At 34.1% G+C, this 27,370-nt stretch overlaps 1 protein-coding gene across 1 annotated transcript in view; it reads left to right on the top strand.

Moving 5' to 3' along the window:
* Cnbd1 (cyclic nucleotide binding domain containing 1) overlaps positions 1 to 26,062 on the top strand; it is a 347,578-nt gene extending 321,516 nt beyond the window's left edge. The window contains exons 12-13 of the mRNA XM_052175437.1: positions 13,365 to 13,424; positions 25,943 to 26,062. Of these exons, the coding sequence (XP_052031397.1) occupies positions 13,365 to 13,424; positions 25,943 to 26,062 (180 nt within the window). The remainder of the gene's footprint in view (positions 1 to 13,364; positions 13,425 to 25,942) is intronic.
* Positions 26,063 to 27,370: the final 1,308 nt, after the last annotated feature.

Here is a 27,370-nt window from a genome sequence, read left to right as displayed (position 1 = left end):
TAAACCCCTCAGCTCCTCCAGTTCCTTCTTCAACTCCTCTATCAGGAACCCTGTAAATAGTCCAGTTGTTGGCTGAGAACATCTGCCTCTGTATTTGTCAGACTCTGGAAGAGGCTCTCAGAGACAAATTTTGATACTTTACAGGCACACACACACAGACACACACACACAAACACACACACACACACACACACACACACACACACACACGCACACACACACATACACAGAGAGGGGAAGGAAGTAACAACCAGAGCCTTCCTGCAAACCATTCAAAGCCCTTAGTATATTGAACAATTTCATTTTATTTTTGCTCTTGAACTGACAGCTCATTCAAAGACTCAGGACAAAGCAAAAGACATCTGTTTGGAGAAGCTTTTCGTAATTGATATGTTAATTAAAAATGACTTCAAGCTCTTTGAATTTTGTTTAATTTTCAGGATACATCTGCCCTGTGGCATTTTATAATGGGTGTTGTCACATAAATATAAAATATAAATAAACAAGGCAAAAGATTCATTACTGCTTCTGGACTTGAAGTAGTATATAATGAATGACTAAATGTATTTGTTCACCTTATTTTGGCCAGAACATTCTGGATTTCCTCCAGGATAAAGATCAGCTCAGTGGGATTCAGGCATCTGTCACATCTGGACAATCTCCGAGGAGCCTAGTCAGTGTCCCCAGAGGCCATGTGAAGGGTTTAGATTTCAAAAACTTTAACATCCTGCTTATATTTATAGCCAAAACTACTAGCTTGTTACTCAACTTTCTACTTTCTAATGTGAAATTCTAGTACAATCATTCTTAAAACATAAACAGCAGTGTAACTAGGACAAACTAGTGCCGTGTTAAAATTGTTCAGCATCCCCAGAGAGTCCAGGCTAAAGAGATCCCTGGCTCTTCCTTTAGAATCATGACATTAGACAGAGATGGTATCTAGCAGTGGAGATGAGACAAAGTTGTGAAGGATTGCATTATAGCAGTATAAGAACACAAGCTAGCTTAATAACAGCTTTTAAAAAAGCTTCTGGGATGCTTTCCTCTATTTCATTTTGAAATGCAATCTGTGGTTTGGAAAATGTTGAGATTCTGTGTACTCCAAATCTCTGTAATAGACCTTAAATTTTTAAAAGAATTTAATTATTGCATTTTATAGATGTAGAGATAGACACTGATATATATGGCATTCATTAAAGAGATAGTTTACATTTTTGATTTGATATGGTGATTGATGTATAAACAGACAAATGTTTACTACAATTTCTTTCTGATCACACATTATTTGTGAGCAGAAATGGATGCTAAGCTGAAAGGTAATATAATTTAAGACCACTAAAAGACCAAAATTATGTTTTGACATAAATATTATAATTCTAGTCATCAATAAATGTAAGTGTGAATTTCATAATTCTCTGAATTCTCATTCAATAACAAATACTTTAAATTGTAGGATAGCCCACAACATTATAACTATGTATGATGTTCATAATTTTAATTATAGTAAATTAAGAAGTGTGATGAAAGAAATGTTTGGGGTATTACTGTTAAGGAAAGATTATAATTTCATAAATACTATATCAAAATATTTACAGTAGCAGTTTATTGGGTCTAAATATTTAAATTTTAGTCTCTACTGGGATTTTATAGAGTTCAAAAGTAATGTTTGTCTTAAGCTCTTGAAATTAGGTAATTAAAATAAAAAGAAATTTTAACAATAGATTTTAGGATAAAATTACATGATACTTGATGAATGATTGTTGATGATGAGAAATAAAAATTTGATTCACCCTAAAGTATGACAATTTTCTTGATTCATCAGCAAATACAGATAACAGTAGTGAGTGTTTTCTATTTATTACTTCATATAAAGTTCAAAACAATGGACCCGAAACAGGATCATAAATGGAGGAGCTAGAGAAAGGACCCCAGGAGCTGAAGGGGTTTGCAGCCCTATAGGAGGAACAACAATATGAACCGTCTAGTACCCCCAGAGTTCCCAGGGATTAAACCACCAACCAAAGAGTACACATGGAGGGACCCATGACTCCAACTGCAATGTAGCAGAGGATGGCCTTGTTGGACATCAATGAGAGAAGAGACACTTGGACCTCTGAAGGCTCATTGCTCCAGTGTAGGACAGGGAAGTAGGAGTGGGTGATATCTCAATTTTTAAGCATCTTATCTACCAAAGAACTCTTACAACTAATAAACAACTTCAGCAAAGGGGCTGGTTATAAAATAAACTCAAGCAAATCAGTTGCCTTCCTATACTCAAAGGATAAGCAGGATGAGAAAGAAGTAAGGGAAATGACACCCTTCACAATAGCCACTAACAATATGAAGTATCTTGGTGTGACTCTCATCAAACAAGTGAAAGATCTATGTGACAAGAACTTCAGGTCTCAAAAGAAGGGAATTGAAGAAGACCTCAGAAAATGGAAAAATCTTCCATGCTCATGGATTGGAAGGATTAATATAGTAAAAATGGCCATCTTGCCAAAAGCATTCTACAGATTCAACGCAACCCCCATCAAAATACCAACTCAGTTCTTCATAGAGTTAGTAAAAGCAATTCTCAAATTCATCTGGAATAACAAAAAACCCAGGATAGCTAAAACTGTTCTCAACAGTAAAAGAACTTCTGAGGGAATTAGTATCCCACACCTCAAGCAATACTACAGAGCAATAGTGTTAAAAACTGCATGGTATTGGTACAGTGACAGGCAGATAGATCAATGGAATAGGACTGAAGACCCAGAAATGAACCCACACACCTATGGTCACTTGATCTTAGACAAAGGAGCGGAAAACATCCAGTGGAAAAAAGATAGCCTTTTCAACAAATGGTACTGCTTCAATTGGAGGTCAGCATGCAGAAGAATGTGAATTGATCCATCCTTGTCTCCTTGGACTAAACTCCACTCCAAGTGGATCAAGGACCTCCACGTAAAACCAGACACACTGAAACTAATAGAAAAGAAACTGGGGAAGACCCTTGAGGACATGGGCACAGGGGAAAAGTTCCTGAACGGAACTTTTTTCACCAACTGACAGAGGGCTAGGATCCAATATGATAGTTGTTTATAGACTAAAATGCACATATTCTAATAGGAACTGAAAATAGAACGGTACCTATTTATTCTGCATCTTCTTCTCCCTACACACTTAAAACTCCTCTTATCCTCTGGATTTCTTGTAGCTGCCACTTTCCTTATCTTCGGTCTGTGGCATTTGCTCATTCATCATGCCCTCCTACCTTGAGTAGGTTTTACTTTTGAACTTGTGGCATGTGTTAATCTTCATAGTCAACTCCAGTGTCATTTGCAACAGCATGAGTTTTCTGAGACTCCAAGTCAAATATCACTATCTGCACTTCCTTCTGCATGTTCTGATATACACTTTCATTGGCATGTCTTTCTTGTCTGCCTCTACCATAGCTAGATCACAGACTTTCTGATAGCAAAATGTCATATGCTAGTTCATTAGCCTTATATATATTACATAAGAAGAAAAAAACAGGAAGGACCAACTAAAGAACCGGATTTGTGAAATCTTTTTTAGATGACAGAGGCCTTCAACTAGGAGGATCTATCAAGGATATACAGATGCAAATATTAACAGAAACATATACAAACATGAATATGGATATGAACTTGCATAGAGACATGTAGCTATTGATGGTGACTATATAAATAGCTGTCACTACTTGTGATTACTATTCACTGTTCAGAGATCATTGAAGATGATTTGGTCTTAGCATCAATTTCATGATCATCTTGCCTAATCTTAATCATTTGACTATGAGCATGTGTAATAATTGGACTATTTTAGATGACTTTGAATGTCTGATACAGGTTTTAATAACACAACTTCATAGTTTATTATCAATTGTAAGCCTTTACATTTATTTCTGTGTGTTAAAGATTTAAAGTTGAAATAACTTATCTGATTAGTGATTCATTCATACTACAGTCTCTATGGCCTTCTGAATCTATTTCTATCAACTGCAAGCTGCAACCTACACTGTATGAATGATCAATTTCCCCAAATTCTCTAAACCCATCATCTTATTTCATAAATCTGTACCTCTGCCTGGATTTTTAATTCTCTTTTGTCCCAGTGAATTTCAATCATTTGAGCTTTTTCTTTGAAGCCTTTTCCAATGCTCTGAGCACTGTCCCTTCATGGAATGCATCTGCTATGGTGCTTCTGCATTTGCATGTAATTTCAAAGTCTTCTTCAAGTCTTTATGATTACCCATTCTGTCAGCTACAGTGAAATTTGCTTAAATGCAGAAGCATACCATCCTCATCGTCATGCACATTTCAGGCATTGTAAATACTAGTCTCAAATTTTAGAATGCATTTTCACATTGAGACTTGATTGATGTTTTATTGGTAATTGTCAAAGAAAAATACTTTAAGCCAAATAACTAAGTTTAAGTAATGCATTTATATGTTGTGTAAAGTATAAATGTAAAAATTATCGTAATCTGATGATATGCATTGGTATAAGAATTATCTTTTATTTTTTTTAATTTCCTGTCTTGTAACATTGAAATCATAGTATTTTTCTCTAAATCTTTTTGTTGCATTTCTGAGAAATTTGACAGCATAACTGTTCAAAAATCTGTTTTTCTTTTTTTTGTTTGTTTGTTTGTTAACAAACTTACAACCTGCCCATTTAACTTGCCAGTGTCTGACAGTGGATACATGGAAGTAGGGACGTAACCTAAAGGGGGTGAGAAGCTGGGAATTTGAATTCTATTTCATTTACTCTTGTTTTTGAGACTCATGAAATGGATGCATTTTTGTTGCTAAGGAAAGACAATATATGCAAGTAGATAGATCAATGGGTATTTAGATAGTATTTTATTTTATTGAGTTTTCAAAATAGCTTTAAGCTTATTTAACTCCCTTTGTTTCTATGATATTTTCCATACTCTTACCCAAGAGTATCAAAATTGTTTCAATTACAAACTATTCTGGAGATTGTGAAATAAAACTAAAGTATTTTTAGTCTGTTAGTATTTTCCACAAAAGATAAAATAAAATCATTTATGTTGAAAATAAACATGTTGAGAAATCACAGAAAACATTTTAAGTCATCTTGGAAATTGATTCAATATTATAGCAATGTCTTCAGTCTGCTTCTATAATCATTCTTTTTTTTTTTTTCCTATTGGAAATTACTATTTCTTATGGCCAATGTTTAGTTTTAGGGTTAAAATTCTTTTTTTCCATTTCTTTACTTATTCAAAATAAACCTTTTGTCTTACATAGATTTTTGGAAAGTATTCTCATTTTTAATGTTTTCATCTTCAAATATTTTCAGATACAAACTTGAGTTCTAGGTTGTTCAAGTGTATATCCTATTCTACTTGATTCCCCTTCATTGCCCAATGTGGTAGAAAATGGTCTCATTCCAATCTTCCCTTGCTTCTTCTTTCTTTTGTTTTGTTTTTTTTTTAATTTTACTTTATTTTTTTTATTTGATATATTTTTTATTTACATTTCAAATGATTTCCCCTTTTCTAGACCCCCACTCCCCGAAAGTCCCATCAGCCCCCTTCCCTCCCCCTGTTTTCCCACCCAACCCTTCCCATTTCCCTGTTCTGGTTTTGCCCTATACTGCTTCACTGAGTCTTTCCAGAACAAGGGACCACCCCTACATTCTTCTTGTACCTCATTTGATGTGTGGATTATATTTTTGGTATTCCAGTTTTCTAGGTTAATATCCACTTATTAGTGAGTGCATACCATGATTCATCTTTTGAGTCTGGGTTACCTCACTTAGTATGATATTCTCCAGCTCCATCCATTTGCCTAAGAATTTCATGAATTCATTGTTTCTAATGGCTGAATAGTACTCCATTGTGTGTATATACCACATTTTTTGCATCCACTCTTCTGTTGAGGGATACCTGGGTTCTTTACAGCTTCTGGCAATTATAAATAGGGCTGTTATGAACATAGTGGAATATGTATCCTTATTACATGCTGGGGAATCTTCTAGGTATATGCCCAGGAATGGTATAGCAGGATCTTCTGGAAGTGAGATGCCGAGTTTTCGGAGGAGGCCATCATCAAAAGGGCAAATTGTCAACCAACAAATTGGGAAAAGATCTTCACCAACCCTATATCAGATAGAGGGCTGGTATGCAATATTTATAAAGAACTCAAGAAGTTAGACTCCATAAAACCAAATAACCCTTTTTAAAAAATGGAGTACAGAGTTAAACAAAGAATTTTCACTTGAAGAACTTCGGATGGCGGAGAAGCATCTTAAAAAATGCTCAACTTCATTAGTCATTTGGGAAATGCAAATCAAAACAACCCTGAGATTTCACCTTACACCAGTCAGAATGACTAAGATTAAAAATTCAGGAGACAGCAGAGGTTGGCAAGGATGTGGAGAAAGAGGAACACTCCTCCACTGCTGGTGGGGTTGCAAATTGGTACAACTACTCTGGAAATCAGTCTGGTAGTTCCTTGGTTTTGTTTTTGTTGTTGTTGTTGTTTCTTGGCTTCACTGTTTCCTTCCTTGTTTCTGTTTCTTTCTATCTTCTTCCTTTCTTATTTTCTTTCTCATTTTTCTGTCTCTTTATTCCTTTTTATCTTTTGATTCTTTTTTTCTAGTGTGTCATCATGTCTTCTTTTTCTTTCTGACATAATCTCATAAAATATATTTCCAAATGTGGGTCTGTTCTAGATGAAACTTAGATCATTGCTTTACTTTTTATATTAACTCAAATGCTGAGAAAGATTTTTTGTGTGTCAATTCTATGCATACTCATTTACAATTTATTACTTTCCTACCATGTTTCAGCCAATTCTCTGTGTATAGCAGCATATAAAATAAATCCTGCGCCTATAGTTAAGCAAAGGTTTATACGGACAAAATATAAGTGTTTTCCATCATAATTAGCATTATAGGATAAATACAAAAAACATAGAGAAATAATGATTGATTGTGACGTGTCACTATCTACCGACATTGGATCAAGGACTTGAAGGAACTGAACAGGAAATTTAGAGGAAAATAATCTGGATATAACTTATAGCCAAAGTCTCACATTCCAATAAGTAGAAGATGGTAAACAATTTAAGGACTAGACAAATGCTAAAATAGTGAGAGTTGAATTAACAAGAAGTAAATGGAAGGAGATGGATTTTAAAAGTTATTAGTAGGAAATCACATTAATCATAAAGGCTCTAAATGCTAGGAGGCTGCCTAGCCTCCTGCTGTACATGTGAAATGAATCTTGAAAACCCATCAATCAGTTTTCACACTTCTAATATCCTTATATTTTCCATTTTGCTTTATTTCCACTTTGTATTCTATTGAATATATTGAAACCAAATCTTGTTTCAGTCTTATAACCTACCAAGGTAGCTCTACAATAACAGCTACATTAGCATAAAAAGGGGATACATGATTGGAAAGAGTGAAAGGAAACTACCTAGTAAGAATAAGAAAAGCAAAGCAAAAGGATTTATAAAACAGGGAAGTTTCAGAGTTAAGCTTTCTTAAAACACATTAATATTATTTATTTTATGTGAATACATGTGTTTAAAATATATTCAGTGTTTCATTGCAAATGCAAGGGAAAAAGAAAACAATTATATTTTACCGAACATATACTCCTAGCAGAACAGATGAAAAAATTCCTTTAAAGTTTTGAAAGTGTTTGGAAAATACACTTTCCTCGTGTTTTGAAGGATAAAGTCTGTTTTTGTATCACTGTGTTGTCAAACAATAATTTTATTGGTCTCCTGGTTTCTTATCCACTTTTGTAGATTAAGGGTCAAAACAGCAACCAACAAATTGGGAAAAGATCTTTACCAACCCTACATCTGACAGAGGGCTAATATCTAATATATATAAAAAAACGTAAGAAGTTAGACCCCAGAGGACCAAATAACCCTATTAAAAATGGGGTACAGAGCTAAACAAAGAATTTTCACCTGAAGAGCTTCAGATGGCTGAGAAGCACCATAAGAATTGTTCAACATCATTAGTCATTAGGGAAATGCAAATCAAAACAACCCTGAAATTTCACCTCACACCAGTCAGAATGGCTAAGATTAAAAACTCAGGAAACAGCACGTGTTGGCAAGGATGTGGAGAAAGAGGAACACTCCGCCACTGCTGGTGGGATTGCAAGCTGATACAACCACTCTGGAAATCAGTCTGGCGGTTCCACAGAAAACTGGGCACACTTCTGGAGGACCTTGCTATACCACTCCTAGGCATATACCCAAAGGATTCCCTGGCATGCAATAAGGGCACATGCTCCACTATGTTCATAGCAGGAGCTATGAACACTTATTTATAATAGACAGAAGCTGGAAAGAACCCAGATGTCCCTCAATGGAGAAATGGATACAGAAAATGTGGTATATTTACACAATGGAATACTACTAAGCAATTAAAACAATGAATTCATGAAATTCTTAGGCAAATGGTTGGATCTAGAAAATATCACCGTAAGTGAGGTAACTCATTCACAAAAGAACACACATGGAATGCAGTCACTGATAAGTGGATATTAGCCCAGAAGCTCTGAATAACCAAGACACAACTCACATATCAAATCATTCCCAAGAAGAAGGAAGGAGAGGGCCCTGGTTCTGGGAAAGGCTTGATGCAGCATTGTAGCGGATTTCCAGGACAGAGAAGTGGAAGGGGATTGATTGGGGAATGGACAGAGGAAAGAGGTCTGATGGGACTTATGGGGAGGGGGGAACCAGGAAAGGGGAAATCATTTGAAATGTAAACAAAGAATATAGGAAAAATTAAAGGGTCTATAAGATTTGCCATACTTTTTACTTAGAAAACACAGATGATTCTATACTGGAAACAACTATAAAAATAATGAAGTAGATTTCTCTAAAGCCCGAGTGGAAATGAGTGTGCTTTACAAAACTAAAAGAAACCCTGGGAAAGGAAGAATAGATTTTTGTCTGTAATTTCAAGACTTATTATAAAGCTAAATGAGCACTGAAATTACATGCTGTGTATGCATAGGTGATAATAAACTTGACTACATGGTAAACTAAATCTGAAAACTTACATATGTAAAACTCAGTAAAGTTTATATAATATTGTAGTCAACTCAATGAGAAAATAGCATTCTTGATAACTAAATATTTATGCAAAATTAATAAACTTCTATCCTTATCTTTACTATACAGAAAAACATGAATGCAAATCAAGTAAGCATAATGATGGTGGTTAGTGTTCACCATCGAGAAGGGAGAGAGAGTCACAATGAAGTTTTCTGATTAGGCTTTTTTTTTCCACTTAGGGATTTTATGATTGGCTCAATTAGGGTAGAAAGATCATGCTGTATGTATGGCAGCATTATTTCACCCGACCAGGCCCAGGACTGAATGAAAAACGGGAAGCTAGAGGAACAGCACTATGCATGGACCAACTCACTGCTCTGTGTTCCTGAGGCAGATGTCGTGTGCTGGCTGTTTGAATTTCCTGCCACCTTAAATTACCTGGAATATGGTTTGTGTTGAGACTTCAAAGGAGAAAGTTATTTCTTCCTTTGTGACTGGTTTACAGGTGGAGATAGCTTTCAGGTCAGAGGATGGGAGCTTGCATCTATTTTTCCTTTCATCATTGAACCTCTGTCTGGCTTAGACCTGTGCAGGCCCTGTTTTCACAGTCCTGTGAGTTCATATATGTGTCAGTCTTGTGTCTAGATGGCCTTGTCTCCTTGCTGTCTCCCATTTAGGAGGAAAGGAAACAGTAATCAGAATATATTTTATGAAAACCAAACTATTTTCAAAGAAAATTATCTTGCAGTGATGAGCTGTTCTGCAATTATGAGCCAAATTTCTTACATTTGAATTACATTAATTTGAATACTTCTTCTGTTCAGCTGCTTTTCTTATGCTCTATTATTTCAGTTTTAGGATTTAGAACACTATAAACATAAAAAGCATTTTAAGTATGCTTATGTTTTATTTGCTTGTTTATTTTAGAGAAGTTCATATGTGAGCATAGTTTTTAAATTATTTTTCCTTCCCTCTCATCCCTTATAACTTGTCCCATCATCACCCATTCTCTCTCAAATATATGCTCTTTCTCTTTATTATGCATATACATATATTTGGTTAAAAAATCAAATATATAAAACCACATAAATACTCCATTGAAATAATGTATTTTGATGATGAAGATAATTTTTAAAATATAACCATTTAGTTACATTGGTATTACTATGTCTTATGATTGTTGTTGATGCTGTTGTTATAGCTGCTGTTACAATGCTCAGAATTGAACCAGAGAATTTTGAATGCTAAATAAGGGTTCTCACTGAGCTAAACTCCTGATCTTTATTTGTTAATTTCTGTAGAAATACTTTAAAAAGTGAGAACCTAGGGATTTAAAATTTGTGGTTATCATTACCCTCACTTTCTTGGAAAAAAGTGGTTTTGGCATGGTAAATGGTTGAAGTGTGGGAGGATATCATTATCTAACACATGAATGAAATCCTACTCTGAGCTGACACTGCGGAGGGTAGACCCTGGGTGTGCAGCCAGCTCCTCTCACACAAGCCAGGGCATCTAGGATTTCCACTGCTGCATATGTTTAGTGTGTCACCTTGGACATCTGCTCATACTGAACATCTGTTTTGTGATTTCACTGGACTGCCAAAAAGTGGGGTCATTAGTTATTCTACAATGGGAAGTTATGCAGAACACAATCCATGTATGAGAAATAATGTCAGGAAAGCCATATCCATCATAATTAATTCAAAGTTTGCTTCACACTGAGAATTATTAAAGGTATTATTTCAGAAGTTGCCAATGCCAAACTGTCGCATTTCCATATAAGGACTAAGAATTTAAATATTTCTGCACAGCCTTTTTTACCCAGAAATCTTTGAGACTTGTTTATATTCTGACCATCAAAGTAAAATATGTAGTGAATAAAATGAGGTACTTATATGTCTATTAATTAAATTTAAATTATATTTAAAGATATTTATGTTCATTTAATACTTATTAAAATGAGTCTTGTCTGTGAATTACCTATTAGTGTATTCAATTTTATTGGAAATTACAAGAAATTAGGCAATAATATAGGACAAATGAAAATATACTATACAGTAGACTTGTATTTCAGAGGATAAATTAGATATGATATATTTTCTAATTTACATGTTCTTATATATGACGATATGAAACCAAATTTCTTACAATTGAATTACATTAATTTTTCATTGACCCAAAGCTGTCACAGACTGTGATGTGAGTAGTTGAATGGAACAAGCTTTTCCTGTTTAAAAGATATTTTTATGCTCATATCTTTAATAGAGTCTTTTAAAAACATAACAGAAGTAAAATCATTATAAAACATAAAATTGTGACACTTATTTGATAATTTAAAAGCTACTGCAAATCATGAGGAAGGCAGTGATTTTAAATATTACATAGAATTGTGCAAATATTGAATCATAATATATAGAAAGCCATATTTGCTTATTATGTTCATTGGTTTAATTTAAATGGCATTTTGATTCAAGAGAAGAATTAACAGAAGAAATGAATAATATTAGTGTTATAAACAATATAGAAATCACATTAGTTAAATATCTATTTAAGATAATAAGAGGTTTTATTTCTACTTGCCTTATACTGTATTAGGTTATCATTTTATTAATGCTGAAGATACTTGTAGGGACTGCTGGGTAGATTTATTGTTTGTGACTGGGCACCCCAATGTTACTTTTTCTTGTATTTTGGTCAACTGTGGTTTTTCTGTAATGGTTTTTGACTCTTCGAAGATGTGTCTTTGACGATGGTCAAGGCCTAGACTTACCTGTGAGTATAGGAATAAATATTTAGAATGTAACTAATAATTTATTTCAGTAAAGTAGCAGTCATAGATTCTCCTCCAAAGTCCATTCTCTCACTAGACCCAGGCGATTGGCTAGATTTCCAGTACCAGACATGCTTTTTTTTTTTTCTAGAGTAGGGCCTAATTTCAATAAGTGGGCTGTTGGTTACCAACAGGTGTGTGTGTGTCCCTGTTTCAGTCATAAAAGTATTGCACCATGCTGGTTGTTATTGTGGCTTATAAGCATATTGGTTGCTCTTTACAACAAAATTCTTATAGTTTAGTATCAGAGACCATAACTTAAGCTCAGGGGTTATAGCAGAAAAGGGGTCAAAAAGCAGGGGTGAGAACCAGAAGAATAGTTTTCCTGTTAGCTTCCAAATCCTAGAAATGTTAAGGAAGCTATACCTGTGCAGTTTCATAAATATTTCTGCCTTCATAAGACTTGAACCAGAATGAAAGCAATTAATATGCTACCATGGAAGGGGTAAAGAACATGAAGCCTCAGCCCTAGACTAAGAAATACAGACTGCTGATGAATGCTGAGAGCAGAAGAAAAATATTCCACAAAGAAGACCTCACCAAGAGGTTATTCAACATCAACACCATCATCCCTTTGATCCTTCTCTTTTGTGACTGTTAAACTGCTTTGTGATTTTTATGGCTCTATATGGTTATGTGCTGTCAAGGTTTTCTTTACTAACTTTATTGGTTTTATTGGTATACTATTCAAACACCAGTCCTGGTCATATTATATGAATGGAGAAGACTGTACTTATAAATTTAAGGACACAAATGTGTTGTAGCAGGCATAATTTTCTCATGCTCCTGCAAGGACCTTTTCTGAATGTATCTACAAATAACCCTAATTATCATCACTGGGTCAAACAAAAATATACACAATACACACACACACACACACACAGACAAACATACAAACACACATGCGTGAGAGAGAGAGAGGAAGAGGGGGAAGGGGGTAGAGAGGGAGGAAGGAGAGAGGGGGGAAGAGGGGGAGAGGGAGGAGAGAGGGGAAAAAGGGTGGGAGGGGGAGATGAAAGGGAGAGAAGTAGGAGAACTAGTTGTGAAAGAGACAGGGATAAGGAGATGTGGGAGTGGATAAAAGAAGGCGATGGGAGTTGAATATGAACACTGTATATAAGGCTGAAATTGTCAAATATATGGAACAGTATGATATATGTATTATCATATCAATTGTAATAATTTCAGTCATATAGTAATTATTAGTGGTAAATGCTAATATATTATACTTCTAGCCACTGTGTGTTTTTCAAAGTCGAATCTTACTATTTGTGAGAGAATAATAAAAGAAGCTTGCTCACTTGTTTTCATTTTGTGCCTGTTAAACTTCTTTCAGGATTTCCTAGGTGCTCGAGGTTATGTGTTGTCGAAGTTTTCTTTAATTGTAAATTTATTGGTTGGATACATAATGGATACTAATCAAAAATCCATTATCAAAAAAATCTTATGCTTTCTTCTAGGAAGACGTACAAAATGAATACATAAAAAAGGTACAAGAAAAACAATGGAAATACTTCAAGGTATGATACTGTGTGCACCAACAAAATGTGATGCATAACTCATTTCTTTCCTGAATGCAATCTAATTTTAACAACTTCAAGAAATAGATATACCAAGGAGATAAACTCATTATAACAAATGTATGCACAGATGTTTACAAAGATAATATATTTAGTTTTAACTCTTAAGACAACATAACTGTAACAAGTTAGCAGGGCCAAGTGACTTACATATTTGCCAATTGCTAAGCAATTTAAATGTCTTACGCATTTCCTCTCCTTTTAGTATAATAGGTGACTGAACATTTTATAGGAGAAAATAAGGGCTAGAGAGATGAAGAGACCAGATACATTAGAGAGTTCTGTTGTAATTTGGAATGGTTCTCTTCCTTAATTCACTAGAACTTAGAAATAATAGGTCACTAGAACTTAGAAATAATGATAAAACCATTTCCCTTTTTCCATGTAAATATCACATGAAAAATATTCATGTAAGCATTGCGATTGGATCAACCTAAACTTTGCACCACTTGGAAAATCGCCAGAATATTTCTGCTGTTGTCTTTATCCTCATTGCCGCCTTCACCATCACGTACCCCATTATTTCTTTGAGATCTACAAAGTGGAAAAGACATTCACTGTCTCATTTGTGTACATATGGTGGAGAAGAGAAGGTCACCACTTGAATATTTTGTGACATAACTGAGAACTTTATTTTCGATTATATGTAAATTTTTTAAAGAATGTAGTGGAAATAGTAAACTGAATTGTATTTTAGATTATCGGATTATCATAATTCTCAATATGTGATATAGTATGAAATGATATAAAGTAAATATGGTAAGAAGTTGTTCTTAAATAGCATGTTTTTATATTTTTCAACAATGATTCCAGGATAGGATTATAGTTCAGGAGTAAAGTGGGCACTTAGTATACCCGAAGCTCTTTTTTTTTTTTTTTTTTTTTTTTTTTTTAATTCTCAGCACTATAGGAGAGGTGTGTTAAAAACATACTCCCTCCAGATTCTTGAGTAATTTGCAAAAAGGGTTTTTAAAAATGGCTCAATTATCAGCTCTGTGCCTGGAACCCCCACCTTAGTAGCAGAATGGCTATTTTAGATCCGTATTCATTTCTCCATGTTATGTTTTAGGTATGTAGCCACTGGTTCATTGCTTAAGGAATAAGTCAAGAAAGGTTTCCAAATAGCTGTTTCTTTTATGAGAAAGACAGTGAAACAAAGAGTTAGACAAGGGCCTCTGTGGAACCCCACCTCTCAGGCCATTAGCAATGCTCAGTCTTTGGCAGAACTGTGCTCACTCTTGACTTTAAGGCTTTCATTCTGCATCCTTTTAAGATAATTCTTATGAGCTTGCCTATAGTCTCACAGTTCAATGAGTTCTGCTTGAGCCCCAGGTGAGACCTGTATATTTCAGTGATATACTAAGGTTATTAAAATACGAAGGCTTAACATACTCTTAAGCATATTTCCTTTTATGTTATGGTTGTTTCTAAAATAAGACTTGCTCAATCTACTCCTATCAAGTAAAATGAATAAAAAAGCATTTTTAATTCTTTTCAATTTTACTGAAAAGGCCAGATCTCATTGATTCGATTACACACTGTTCTGTGGTCATTTTCTTTCTTCCAAGCCTTATTTATCTAGGAAACTGGTGTTCAACAACAAGAATGGCTAGTTTTCTCACTTAGGACATCTTTCCCTGAACTGTCTGAACTGTCTTGTTAATGGTATGTGCTTCTGCTCAGGATTTCTAGCTTACAGCTTTGTGCATGACCAGTTCTCTTCAGACAGCTTTGCTGTTTCATTCACCAAAAACAGGAGCAAAGTATTTATTTGGAAAAAATATTAGGGGACATGCTTGTTCAAAAAGGCAGATAATTTTTAACAAGCCACTCACCTACTTTTAAAAAATCTTTATTTATAACACTTGTGAATATTTTGTTGGTACACAATTACTATCTTAACTGATTTCAAGCTACTAACAGTGTCTCGTGGCAGGGAAGGGTGCACAATATCTTCTGTCACAGCACCGAAGTCTCCTGTATAACTCTGCTGTTTTTATATCTTGTAATATTATTAGCTTTAAGTTGTCTGCATGATGGAGTAACTGAGGTGAACATGAAAAGTCGTCCCAACAGGACTAGAGGAAGGAGCAGGCACTTTCTCAGGAGAAGCAGGATGCTTACTTAATATTATTTACCTATCATAAAAGAAAACCACCCAGAGAGTTAGGGCCTTAGTACATCTCAGTATCCTTATCAACAATCAAAACATTCTTTACACTTCCAAATAGTACTTCTCATAGTCTTACTCTTTCTCCACAGGTAAATTTCAAAGAAATAATCTTTGATTTTTAACAGTTCTTGACCCTTTACCCAGATACTACATACCAGCCATGTATGTTACTGACTGTTCCAACTGTCTAAGTCTATTCGAATTTCCTTGCTATTCTAAGGAGTTCTGAATGTCACAAATATTTGGGTTATTGTGATTCCTTTGACTTATCATGATGCTGTTTGCATCTCCTTGGATTCCCGCCCCCAGCTAGAAACTTTACCCAGTACTTCATATATTTTATGAATGCCCTTTCCCAGCTGAGCTTTTGCATCATCCTGTATATTTCAAAACTCTATTTTGACTTTGTTCTTCTGTTTTCCATTGACTTATCAACCATTTTCTGATTCCAAACTTTCTTGGAAGCATAAGACACAGTTCATGAAAAATCTCCCTAATTACCAATGTGTCCCATTGGCAATCCATTCTTGCTGAACATGAATTGTGTATAATTTGTATTTTTCAACTGTGTAATTTTAATTTATAAATATGTGGTGAATTATTATTATTTTAATGTACTACTGACAAATCCTTTTTTCTTGTAAGTATAACTGCAGGTGCTTGTGAATAGTGCTTATGTAAAATAGAGTAGCATTGGCTACACGAGGAAACATGTGTCTGAGGAAAAGTATTAGAAAGGGTACTTTGAAATAGTTTTCTAACGCTTTCATACAATCTTTGTTTCATGATCTTAAAATGTCACCATGCTTTTGACAGTTTGCCATACATGTCGAAATTTAAAAATGTCTGATCATTAGGGAAATACAAATCAAAACAACCCTGAGATTATACTTCACACCAGTAAGAATGGCTAAAATCAAAAACTCAGCTGACAGCAGATGCTGGCGACGTTGTGGAGAAAGAGGAACACTCTTTCATTGCTGGTAGAACTAAAAGCTGGAACAACTACTCCAGAAATCAGTTTGGCCGCACCTCAGCTAATTGGACATAGTATTACCTGAGGACTCAGCTATACCACTCCTGGGCATATACCCAGAACATGCTCCAACATGTAATAAGGACACATAATCCACTATGTTAATAACAGCCTTATTTATAATAGCCAGAACATGGAAAGAACACAGATGTCCTTCAACAGAGGAATGGATACAGAGAATGTGGTTTATTTACACAATGGAGTACTATTCAGCTATTAAGAATGATGAGTTGATGAAATTCTTAGGCAAATGGATGGAACTAGAAAATATCATCCTGAGAGAGGTAACACAATCACAAATGAACATATATGGTATACACTTGCTGACAAGTGGACATTAGACCAAAAGGCTCTGAATAACCAAGATACAATCCACAGACCACATGAAGCTCAAGAAGAACAAAGACAGCTCAAGAGGAACAGAGACCAAAGTGTGGGTGCTTCAGTTCTTCTAAGAAGGTGAACAAAATACTCACTGGAGCAAATATGTAGATAAATTGTAGAGAAGAGACTGAAGGAAAGACCATCCAGAGACTGTACCACCTGGGGAGTCATCTCATATACAGTCACCAAGTTCCGACACTATTGTGGATGTCAAGAAATGCTTGCTCAAAGGAGTCTGTTATGGGATGTCTCCTGAGAAGCCCTGCCAGAGCCTTGCAAATAGACGTAGATGCTCCCAACCAATCACTGTATTGAGTGCAGGGTCCCCAATGGAGGAACTAGAGAAAAGACTAGAGGAGCTGAAAGGGTTTGCAAGCTCATAGCAAGACCAGCAATATCAACCAACCAGGCCCCCTAGAGCTCCCAAGGACTAAACCATCAACCAAGGGGCACACATGGCTCTAGCTGCATATGTAGCAGGGGATTGCCTTGTCAGGTATCAAGGAAGGGAGGTGTTCTTGGTCCTATAAAGGCTTGATAGGATGTCCCATCATTGGAGAATTGAGGGCTGGGGGGTGGGAAGAGGAACATCCTCATAGAAGTAGGGGGAGGGAGAATGGGATAGGAGGGGGTAAACTGGGAAAGGAGATAACATTTGAAATGTAATTAAAGAATATATCCAATAAAAATAGTGAATAATGAATGTAATATGAATCTAAGGAGAGTTGTAAAAATGAAAAATATGCAGTAACATAAAATATAGTGGAAAAAAAGCACAAGTAAAATAATTGTGAAGGTTGTTTACAAACTATGTTTTCAAATCTTTTTATATCCCTTTTCAAATCATTTTAGGCATTTTCATATAAATAGGCAATAGACCATAGAACTTTTAGGGATTTTTTGAGATAATCATAGTCTCAGCTCATATCTAAAACTTTGATAATTTCCTGAATTAAGTAGTTTTATGGATTAGAAAAGGGTTCCAGTGACCAAAGTGTGGCAGCTTATTTATGCATATTAAATGATTAATGGTGTCTGTTACAGCTTGTTAGGTTTATTTTAATTAATCTTTACACTTAATAAGGATCTCAAATTAATCTAAGAATACTGATATTCTTATAACATTAAAAAAGATAGACTAGCTGCAGTGTATACCATATCTCCAAGTTGAGCTATAAAAGCACAACTCAACACCATAAAATATACCATAGAAAGCAAACCAAGCAAAAAAAAAAACCTCACCCATTTATTGCCAATATAAGTTAACTACTTCTCTGTGAGTTTGGAGGTCAAAGTAGAAAATTCTACATAAAATGTATAATAAAAGTTGAATATTGAAATACCCTAGTTGCACATATATTTTGATTGTTGTTATATGTGTACTAAAATTCTTATTAGTTCTTCAGCTCAGATATTCCTCTACTATACCCTTTTATTTTTTATTAATTATTGAATTTGTTTTTCATCTCTAGTGATATTCCACTTCCTGGTTACCTCTAAACCAGCACCCATACCACAACCTCCCTCTCCTTCCCCTTTGACTCTGTGAGGGTGCTTCCCTACCAACCTACCCTTTCCTTCTTTTAACGATTAAAAATGAAATTAAGTATCTTTTGTGTCTTTTCTTGAAGCTATATTTCACTAGCTCCTTTGATTTACACATAAGTCCTATACTACTTCCCTTTAATTATGTTGTTTCTCTCTTCTGGATTTGTAAAGATTAATATGAGATGACTAAATTTTAGTTGTTAGGTCTACATTTGAATGTCCTACAGTATTGTATTAATTGACCTCATACCTCCGACTGTGCTTCATAAGTGAAATAGAATGTATTGTCTGTATTGGCATTCAGACAGATTGGCAGGAAACATATAGAATGGAAAAGAGAAGAGTAACAACAATTTCATTTTGACACTATATACTCATCAATTGCCATAGACATCTACATACAACTACCATGTTCTATATGTTTTCTGTTAGTTAATTCTGATTTTGGAAATATCAAAGAGACAGCAAAATATTGCATCTGAATTCATTGTCTACTTCCCAAGTGAGAATAAAATTTTGAATGATTCAGGACTGATTATCATTCTGTAGGTAAGCCTGTTGGAGTTATTATAAGCTACATATATAACACTCACAATGCTAGAAGAGTTTTATGAATCATGAGTATATGTAGGATTTTTCACTACAGAACACTATCTTTAGTCATCAAATTGGCCTCAAACTTAGTTTTGAAGACTTTACTTTTACTAGAAAAATATTTTTAATAATCACAACATGAACTCAGCAATTTTCCAGCACATCAGACCTTCCATGTTTTGTGAGATCATTGTCTTAGATTAAGAATAATTGTCATTTTGTTGGTTCCTCTGGATTCTAGGAATTTAAGCTCCTTTTCATATATTTGTCCAATACAAAGCTCCTGAATGATTCATAAGCAGGCCTTCATAAGACTAAAGCCTATGCTTAACATGAACACACATCTAATTTACAAATTACTTATCATTTCCTAATAAAAATGGGAAACTTTAAATAAGTTAGTCTTTTTTTCTTTTTAATTACACAATTTATTGCAAACTATTCACTGGCATAGATCTGTGGCTCCCTAATGAGACCTAAAAATATTATAAAGAATTGCATGTATAACGTCTTAGCTTCATTTATGTTGCTATGATAAGATAAATTGATAAAAGCAAATTAAAAGAATGTTATTGACTTAGTTAACAATTCCAGAATACCATCTATCAATGAAGGTGTTTCAAGGTTCTAGGTGTTATACAGATTAAAAGGTCCATGATATAGCTACAGTTATTTGGTAGCTAAAGATGCCAACATTCTTGCTAATGCTCAGCTGCCTTTCTCCATAAATTCCAGAGCCTATTCCATAGAATCATGCTGTGCACACTCCGGTTAGCTCTTCCACCAAAATTGAAGTAACTAAGGAAAATCTCCACAAAAGGTTTATAAGCCAAAATGGTTGAGAAATACTCAAGACTCCATCTTAGATGACCCTAGATTTTGGTGAACTGAATTAAAAGTCACATATAATAATAATTATATTAATACTGATGTGTGATTTTCTACAAAGATTTTATAAAAGGAGAAGTGGGCATATGAGAATGTGCATGGGTGAGTAAGTGTATACTAATCAAACATCTTTTCTTTTGAGATTGTCTGAATTTTCTTTTTATCTGTTTAGGATTAATTATAATATTCTTAGTTATTTTTAGGTAACCTTCAAAAATTATTTTTTGTTATATAATATAATGTCTATATTTTATGTGCCTCAATTAAATTAAATAAAAAAATCTATATAGAGACTTAAGGTATTCTTAATCAAATTTATTGTCTATGGTAGTTCTACATTTGCTTGATACTTTTGTCTGGTTTCTTTTCTATTTGTTGTGGTACTAGGTATAAAATTGATACAATAGTCAGCCATCTACCGTTAAGTGACATCTTCAGTCCTTAGTTTATTTTTCTGTATGGAAATACTTAAATTTGGAAGTATCTGACTAGTATACAACTTTAGATGGGACTTATAAATACTGGCAATATATAATTCAAGTTTTTCTGAAGATATAACTTGCAATTTTCTCTGTTTTCCTTTTATGAACCAAAAATTAAACATTATTTTTGGTGGCTTATTGCTACTATCAGCTTGAAGTATATAAAATTAACTGGGATATTCCATCAGGCTCTTTTCAGAGAGGATGAACTAAGGAGAAAAACCTACTATGAATATAGGAGGTGCTTTGCCATACTCTAGAATCCAGAATGAATGAAATAAAGGGGGAAAGGGAACTGCTTGAGTACTACTGTTCATCTTCCTGCTTCCTGACTATATATGATATGACCAGTTGCCTTCTATGTTTCCCTGTTCTGGTCACATGAATGCCATCTTAGGCCATGAACCAAAATAAATCTTCCTTAAGTTGCTTGGTAACAAATACAAAATATTGGTGTTGAGAAGCAGGCTTCTTGTTCTAACAAAATTACATGGCTTATAGGCCTTTTAAACTATGGAATGAATATGAGAAAATTTGGAGCTGTAAGCTAAGGAATCCTTACAATGCTGTAATCAGAGCTTCATATGATATTCTATTATGAATGTAGACATAAGAGGGAAGACAGAAACAAAATGTGCTCTCAAGGTTTTCAGACTGCTGTGAAATGTACTAGAGGCCATTAACATTACCATCTGCTAAAAATATCTGACTTCTCCCTGCCTGCGTATTGAGAACTCCAGTGGGGCTGGAATTGGAGTGATACAATCTGTTTTGTGGAAGATTTCAAAATAGCATAGCATTCAGGCTGTTTCGTGATTACTACTGACTCCTCTTAGGTTTGCACTAAGAGAAAGTTTCACATGGAGTGAGAAAGATGGCAAAAAATATAAAATTTGGTAAAGAAAGAAACATGATTGCATGTAACTTTACCAACAAAGTCAGCACGGAAAACAGCAGAACTAATTACTGAAGAGATATGTGCAGTGAGAATGAAGCCTCACACACAGTTCATCTGATAGTATGAAAATGTCCTAAGACTCCTCCTTTACTGGTAAAAATACAAATTAATTGAAAGAGCCTGAATTTAGGGGGCTTCTAAAGCAATTCCTTTCAATATTACCTCTTGGTAGGGTTTTTCCAGGTTTGGATACCAAAACACACAGAGCCTACTCTAGTTGTGCTAGAGGTTCACACGGTTTGTCAAGTTGGCAAAAGAGCTTGGCAGTTATTATTCACATGGTGCTGATTTTCAGACATACAGAATGAAAGACTTATGTGTTCATCTGGACTTGAACCAAAGTTCCAGAAAGTCTCTGAAGCCAATCAGTTTACTGTAGGATCAAATTTCTAGTGAAGAATGCCTGGGAGGCCATTGAGGAAGTTGCAAAGGGAGACATCTATGCTGTCATGGAGAATGATGGAGAACCTAGGTTCCATGACTTTGAGATGTTTGTAAGCGAAGAAAACCTGAAGTCACATATTGGAATTATCCCAAGAAAAACTGCATTCTTCCATCAGTACTATGGATGGAAAACATCTAAATCTATTAAAGCTCAGAAGATGCGTTATTATTATCATATAGTCAGAATGGAGCAATAGTAATCACTGATTGACTTACTGGGTTTGGTTTTGGCCTGATTTTTTTACCTTTCCATGTACCCATTCTTTCTGAATAGAATTAGCATGCTTTTTTGTGGCATTATGTTCCAGACATGCTTCAAAATTCTTTTTTAAAGTTCTTTCTTCAGTTGTTTCTACAGTACCAAGTACAGTTACTACTTTGATATGCTATATAAATAGTAATATCCTCTCTTGAATAAATATTTCCATAATTTTCTCATAACCTAAGACTCCAAATAATTCCTGAGATCTTATTGTAAATAAATATTTCCTTAAGGTGTAAACAAAACATCTGTAATCAGTCTAAATTAGTAATTTAGTAGATGAAGACAGTTGTCCAGGTATCTATAGTTTGTCCAGTTACATGAAATGTTTCCAGTTATCTGTTGTATGTCTATTTATCTGAAGTTTATCAAGTTATCTGAAATTTGTTCACTTATCTGCCATAGGAGCATAAAATATTCAGGGATGAGAGTTAAGACCATAGGACACAGCAGCGTTGTTGATCTATCTAGACATAAACTTATTGCCAGTGGGTTCTTGTGAGTTTTGTGATGAAATTTCAGAATATTAAAACTAAAAAGATGATTTAAACCCCATGTTTAGAGGGACAAATAGTATCCTAGGAATTTGTATGTGTCTGTGTTTTATACTTTGGAATCAAAGCCTGACCCAAAATTATATATTAGGGCGTAATGTGGTAAGAGTCAAGCCATGCTACAAATGAAATATCATGATTGACATACCTGGCAGTTTAGAGATTAAGAGGTATACCAAAACTGAAGAATGGTCAAGGATTTTAGTCTCTGAAACCTAGAATTCCAGCTAGGAAAGTGAGTTCATGAAACCACGGGGGCAATTGCATATTTACATAACCAGCACAAGCACTTTTTGATCTTCTCTTCAAGGTGCATGGAGATCTTTAGCTTGACAATAAAAATGTCAAACTTGCTTTGATGATTCATAATCATGGTTGTGCATAGTGTGGATCTTGCTGTGGAATGTTGGGCTGTCTTTAAGTTCCAGCTATATTCTAATAATGTTTATCTATGTGAGGAATGCATATCAAAGATTCACAAATATCCACAAAACAATATATGGCCTGTAGGGAGAGGTATGCCTACAAGTATAAAATTTGTCTGAGACATTGTAGTAATTTGAGTATTGAGTAATTTTTGCCTTCTAATTGTTTTGCTTCAAAAACTTTACAAAACATAAACTGATTGTGACAAAGTAAGTGACATCACCCATGATCTGGTGATCACTTGTTTCTTCACATTTGATTCTGTGAACCTGGTGTTAGTCTGATCATCAAGATGTGATTACTATGTAGCTCCCCTGAAAATGAAATTAGCCCTCATCACTGTTCTGATTTGCTGTTGATGGGCAAAGGGGGAAATGTGACTGCAGATACTAGAGTAAGTTAATCCCCTCTGGGAATGAAGTTGCTAGTACGCCAAGTTCTTTCATCAGAAACTCATAGGCAGTTGATGCTGGATTATGCTTCTAACAGTGTGGGAAGAGATTGACAGATGTTTCCCACTGTGTTTACTTTGGCCAGCTTTGTCCTCACTGCTCACTGTATTGCTTTATACCAATGGCATGACCTGCTCTTTGGAAAGGAGAGGCTCTGTCAGGAGGTTGCCTTGCATTTAGTTTATTTTCAATTCAAGCATTAAATCTGCAAAGTTCTGTATCTAATTTGAACCACGAATAAAAATGTGTTTAAAACAAGTTTCTAGTGTGTTATTTCCCTTTCCTAAGTTTGACCCAATACCATACCCTCGCTAATTTATAGTCGACTGAACTCATTAATAGCTATTTTTTTCCAGTTTTCAAGTTCTTAACATTTTTGCCAAGCATACACGTATTTTCCATCTAAGGCATAATGCTACAAGTGAGAATAAACTTGTGATACATGCTGCAGCATAGATGTTCTTAGAAGGCATTGGACTGAGAGATATAGCTAGACAAAGAGGGGCACATGATATATGATTCTTCTCCTATGACTCCTCAAATTCACTGAAACAGGGGGTTCAATAGAGGTTCTCTGGGACTGAGTGGAGAGCAATCTGGGTGTTTATTGATTAATGGGTCAGAATTTCAGCTATGGTGATGAAAATATTGCATAAGTGGGTGACTGGATGATGTCACAAGTGGAGCCTTTAACTATGAACTATGCCTTTACATTTGAAATGTAAATTAATAAATACCCAATAGAATGTTAACGATGTAAATTTTGTAAGAAAAAAAGAGTATTAGAAATGTTAGGTTATATATCAATTTACCATTTTTTCCTTTTTTCTACTTTCTGTGTTTACAATAATTAAAACTTAATGGTATGCACAGAAATAATGCTAATATTCTTTATCTCAAGCCTAATGTACCACTACCAAAACATCAGCAAATCTGGCTTTTGCTTATCATTGATACTTAGTCTTTTTTACTTCTCCTATTTTATTATCATTTCACTTATGTACACAATGTATATTAGTCATTTCTGTCTCTAAAGCTCTCATTCTCCCAAGAACTTCCTCTATACTATGTGTTCTCTTTCTTTATAACCAATAAGTTTTATTTGTGATGCCTATTCGTGCAATTGTGTGAGGCCTTCCACTGGGACAAGGGTAACCTAGTGATGGCCACCATTCCATAAAAAGTGATTCTCTTTTATTCAATATCCATACGTTGCCATGGCTTTGATACTAGAGCTGGGGCAACAGGAACTTCTTTGCTCTGCTGCTGGAATATCTAATCGTTTTGATCTTTTGCATGTAGCTACAGCATCTATGAGTATAACAGCCATGTCATACTCAGAGAACAGTCTTACTCAGCATTCCTTCCTATACCTTGGATCTTACATTTGTTCCATCCAGTCTTCCATTATACCTGTGTGTGTGTGTGTATGTGTGTGTGTGTGTATTTGTGTGCACATGAATGTGTGCATGCATACATTTGCATGTGTGAACAATTAATAGAAAATAAGATATGGATTTGAAAGAATAGCAAAGAGGGATAAATAGAATTTATGGGGCAGAAAGCATAGGAAAATGATGTAATTTTATTAGATTCAAAGATAAAAGAAACAAAAATTAATGTCAATCATTTCTAGGAATTTTAAAAATTAGTGGTCTTGAGAAGTTACAGAGTTCACAAGGTGACTCAGCAGGTAATTATGTTTATAACCAAACTCAATGATATGTGTTGGGGAAATTTGATCAGTATGGAAGAAGGAGAGAACTGACTACCAAAGACTGTCCTTGAAACATACACACACCGCACACCCACCCACACACACACACACACACACATATACACACACACATATACAAACACAGAAACATACCTACATGAATGCACATAAACACACACTTTTATATCTACATACATACACAATAAATACAATGCTTTAAAAATAATAAATATTATAAAATAAACCAATTAATTACTTTTTATTTATTTCTTATCAAAAACAGGAAGACAAAAGCAGGCATTGTAAATTTAAAGTTATACTATTTTTATATGTATTTTTTTAATGATAAAACAAACTTTACTGAGACGTTTAATTCACAAAATTTTATCTAATTATTCATTATATATTTAGTTCATGTGAAACTTACTCCCTTAAAAAGTTTATGATTTTTATTATTGTAAAATGTATGTTGTTAATATTATCATGCAAATTTTTTAAATTTGGTAGGATTAATTATTAATATTTTTTTTCTTTTTATAGAATAAGACAATTAAAAGAATCTTGCATTGTAACGGAGTTCTTCCTGGCTTTGGAAAATGGGAACACTATTGGTCAACAATGCCCAAGAATATCAAGAACACTCTTATCAGTTATTCATGAAACAAGTCTTTTTAGAGCCGGTGCTTCCATCATTAATATTGTTTTTTGACTTTTTATTTTATTTATTTTTAGGATCACTTTACATAGTTATAATCATATATAGAACTATAATATTTTTATTTTATTTTCTACAACAGATAGTAATTATCTAGCAATTTGGTTATATATTACTTCTCAATATATTTGCTTGGTTTATCTAAGTGATTTTTATATTGTCATAGGTTTTCCATTGTGAGATAGTATATCATAAATGAAGATAAGTGGTATCTTCCATAGCAACGACTTTAAAGGTCTCCAAAGTTTTAAGTAAAATACTTTCCTACATGAAAATCCTATGTAGAGATATGTAAATAAAATACCACATTTTATTCCATTGTATTACATATGACAATAAAAATATTTTCCTTTAAACCCAACCATTTAATTAAAATCTTAGCATTACTTACAAAGCCTATTTACTCTGTGCTAGATACTGTGTATAAGAAATGAGAATTTCTACCTATTATAATTACATATTTTTATTGAATCTTACTATTCTAAATTAACCTAGATATAATATATTTTGACAACTCTTCCACTGCTTCCTTGCCATTTTCATACATGTTCTTTGTACAATAGATCCTTCTAACTTCTATAATATCTTCTACATAAAATCATTTTAAATTTTAGAAATTACATTTAAAATTATTATTCTATCTAGTATTATGTTTCTCACTGTTATTTTTCATTTATATAATACATAAAAAATTTTAAAATATGCAGAAATGATTATGGCAAAAGTAAAGATAAATATATACATAGAGATACAAAAATTCATTTGTATCCTTATCCTTACTTAAAGCACTGAATAAACTCAATAACAATTCAATTGGAATAGAGATTGAAAGCAAATTTCTCTATATATGAAACTCAGATTTTTATAACACTATTTTTAGTAGGACAAATGTCTCAAACACTAAAGTTGTTCAAATTATGCCAATGATTTCAAGCCAGGCTTTTATTTTATTTTATTTTATTTTATTTTATTTATTTTATTTTCATGCTTCTAATTTTTCCTTTTTAAGATTTGGTTATCAAGTTGTATTGAACTTGAACTCATTTTTGAGTATAGGCTAGCCTTGAAATTAAAATTCTTTTTTTTAAGATTTAAAATTTACTTTCTATATTCCTTGTTTACATTCTAGAAGCCTTCCCCTTTCCCAGTCCCCGCCCCCACATGTTCCATAAGTTCTCTTCTCTCCATCCATTCTCCTCTCTTTCCCCATCCCTTTTCTCTGTCCTGATACTTCCCTCCTATGCTGGATCAAG

This window comes from Apodemus sylvaticus, chromosome 3, assembly GCF_947179515.1.
Source record: "Apodemus sylvaticus chromosome 3, mApoSyl1.1, whole genome shotgun sequence".
Classification (NCBI taxonomy): domain Eukaryota; kingdom Metazoa; phylum Chordata; class Mammalia; order Rodentia; family Muridae; genus Apodemus; species Apodemus sylvaticus.
Note: the sequence above shows the minus strand (reverse complement) of the source record. Positions and strands in the feature narration are given on the sequence as shown.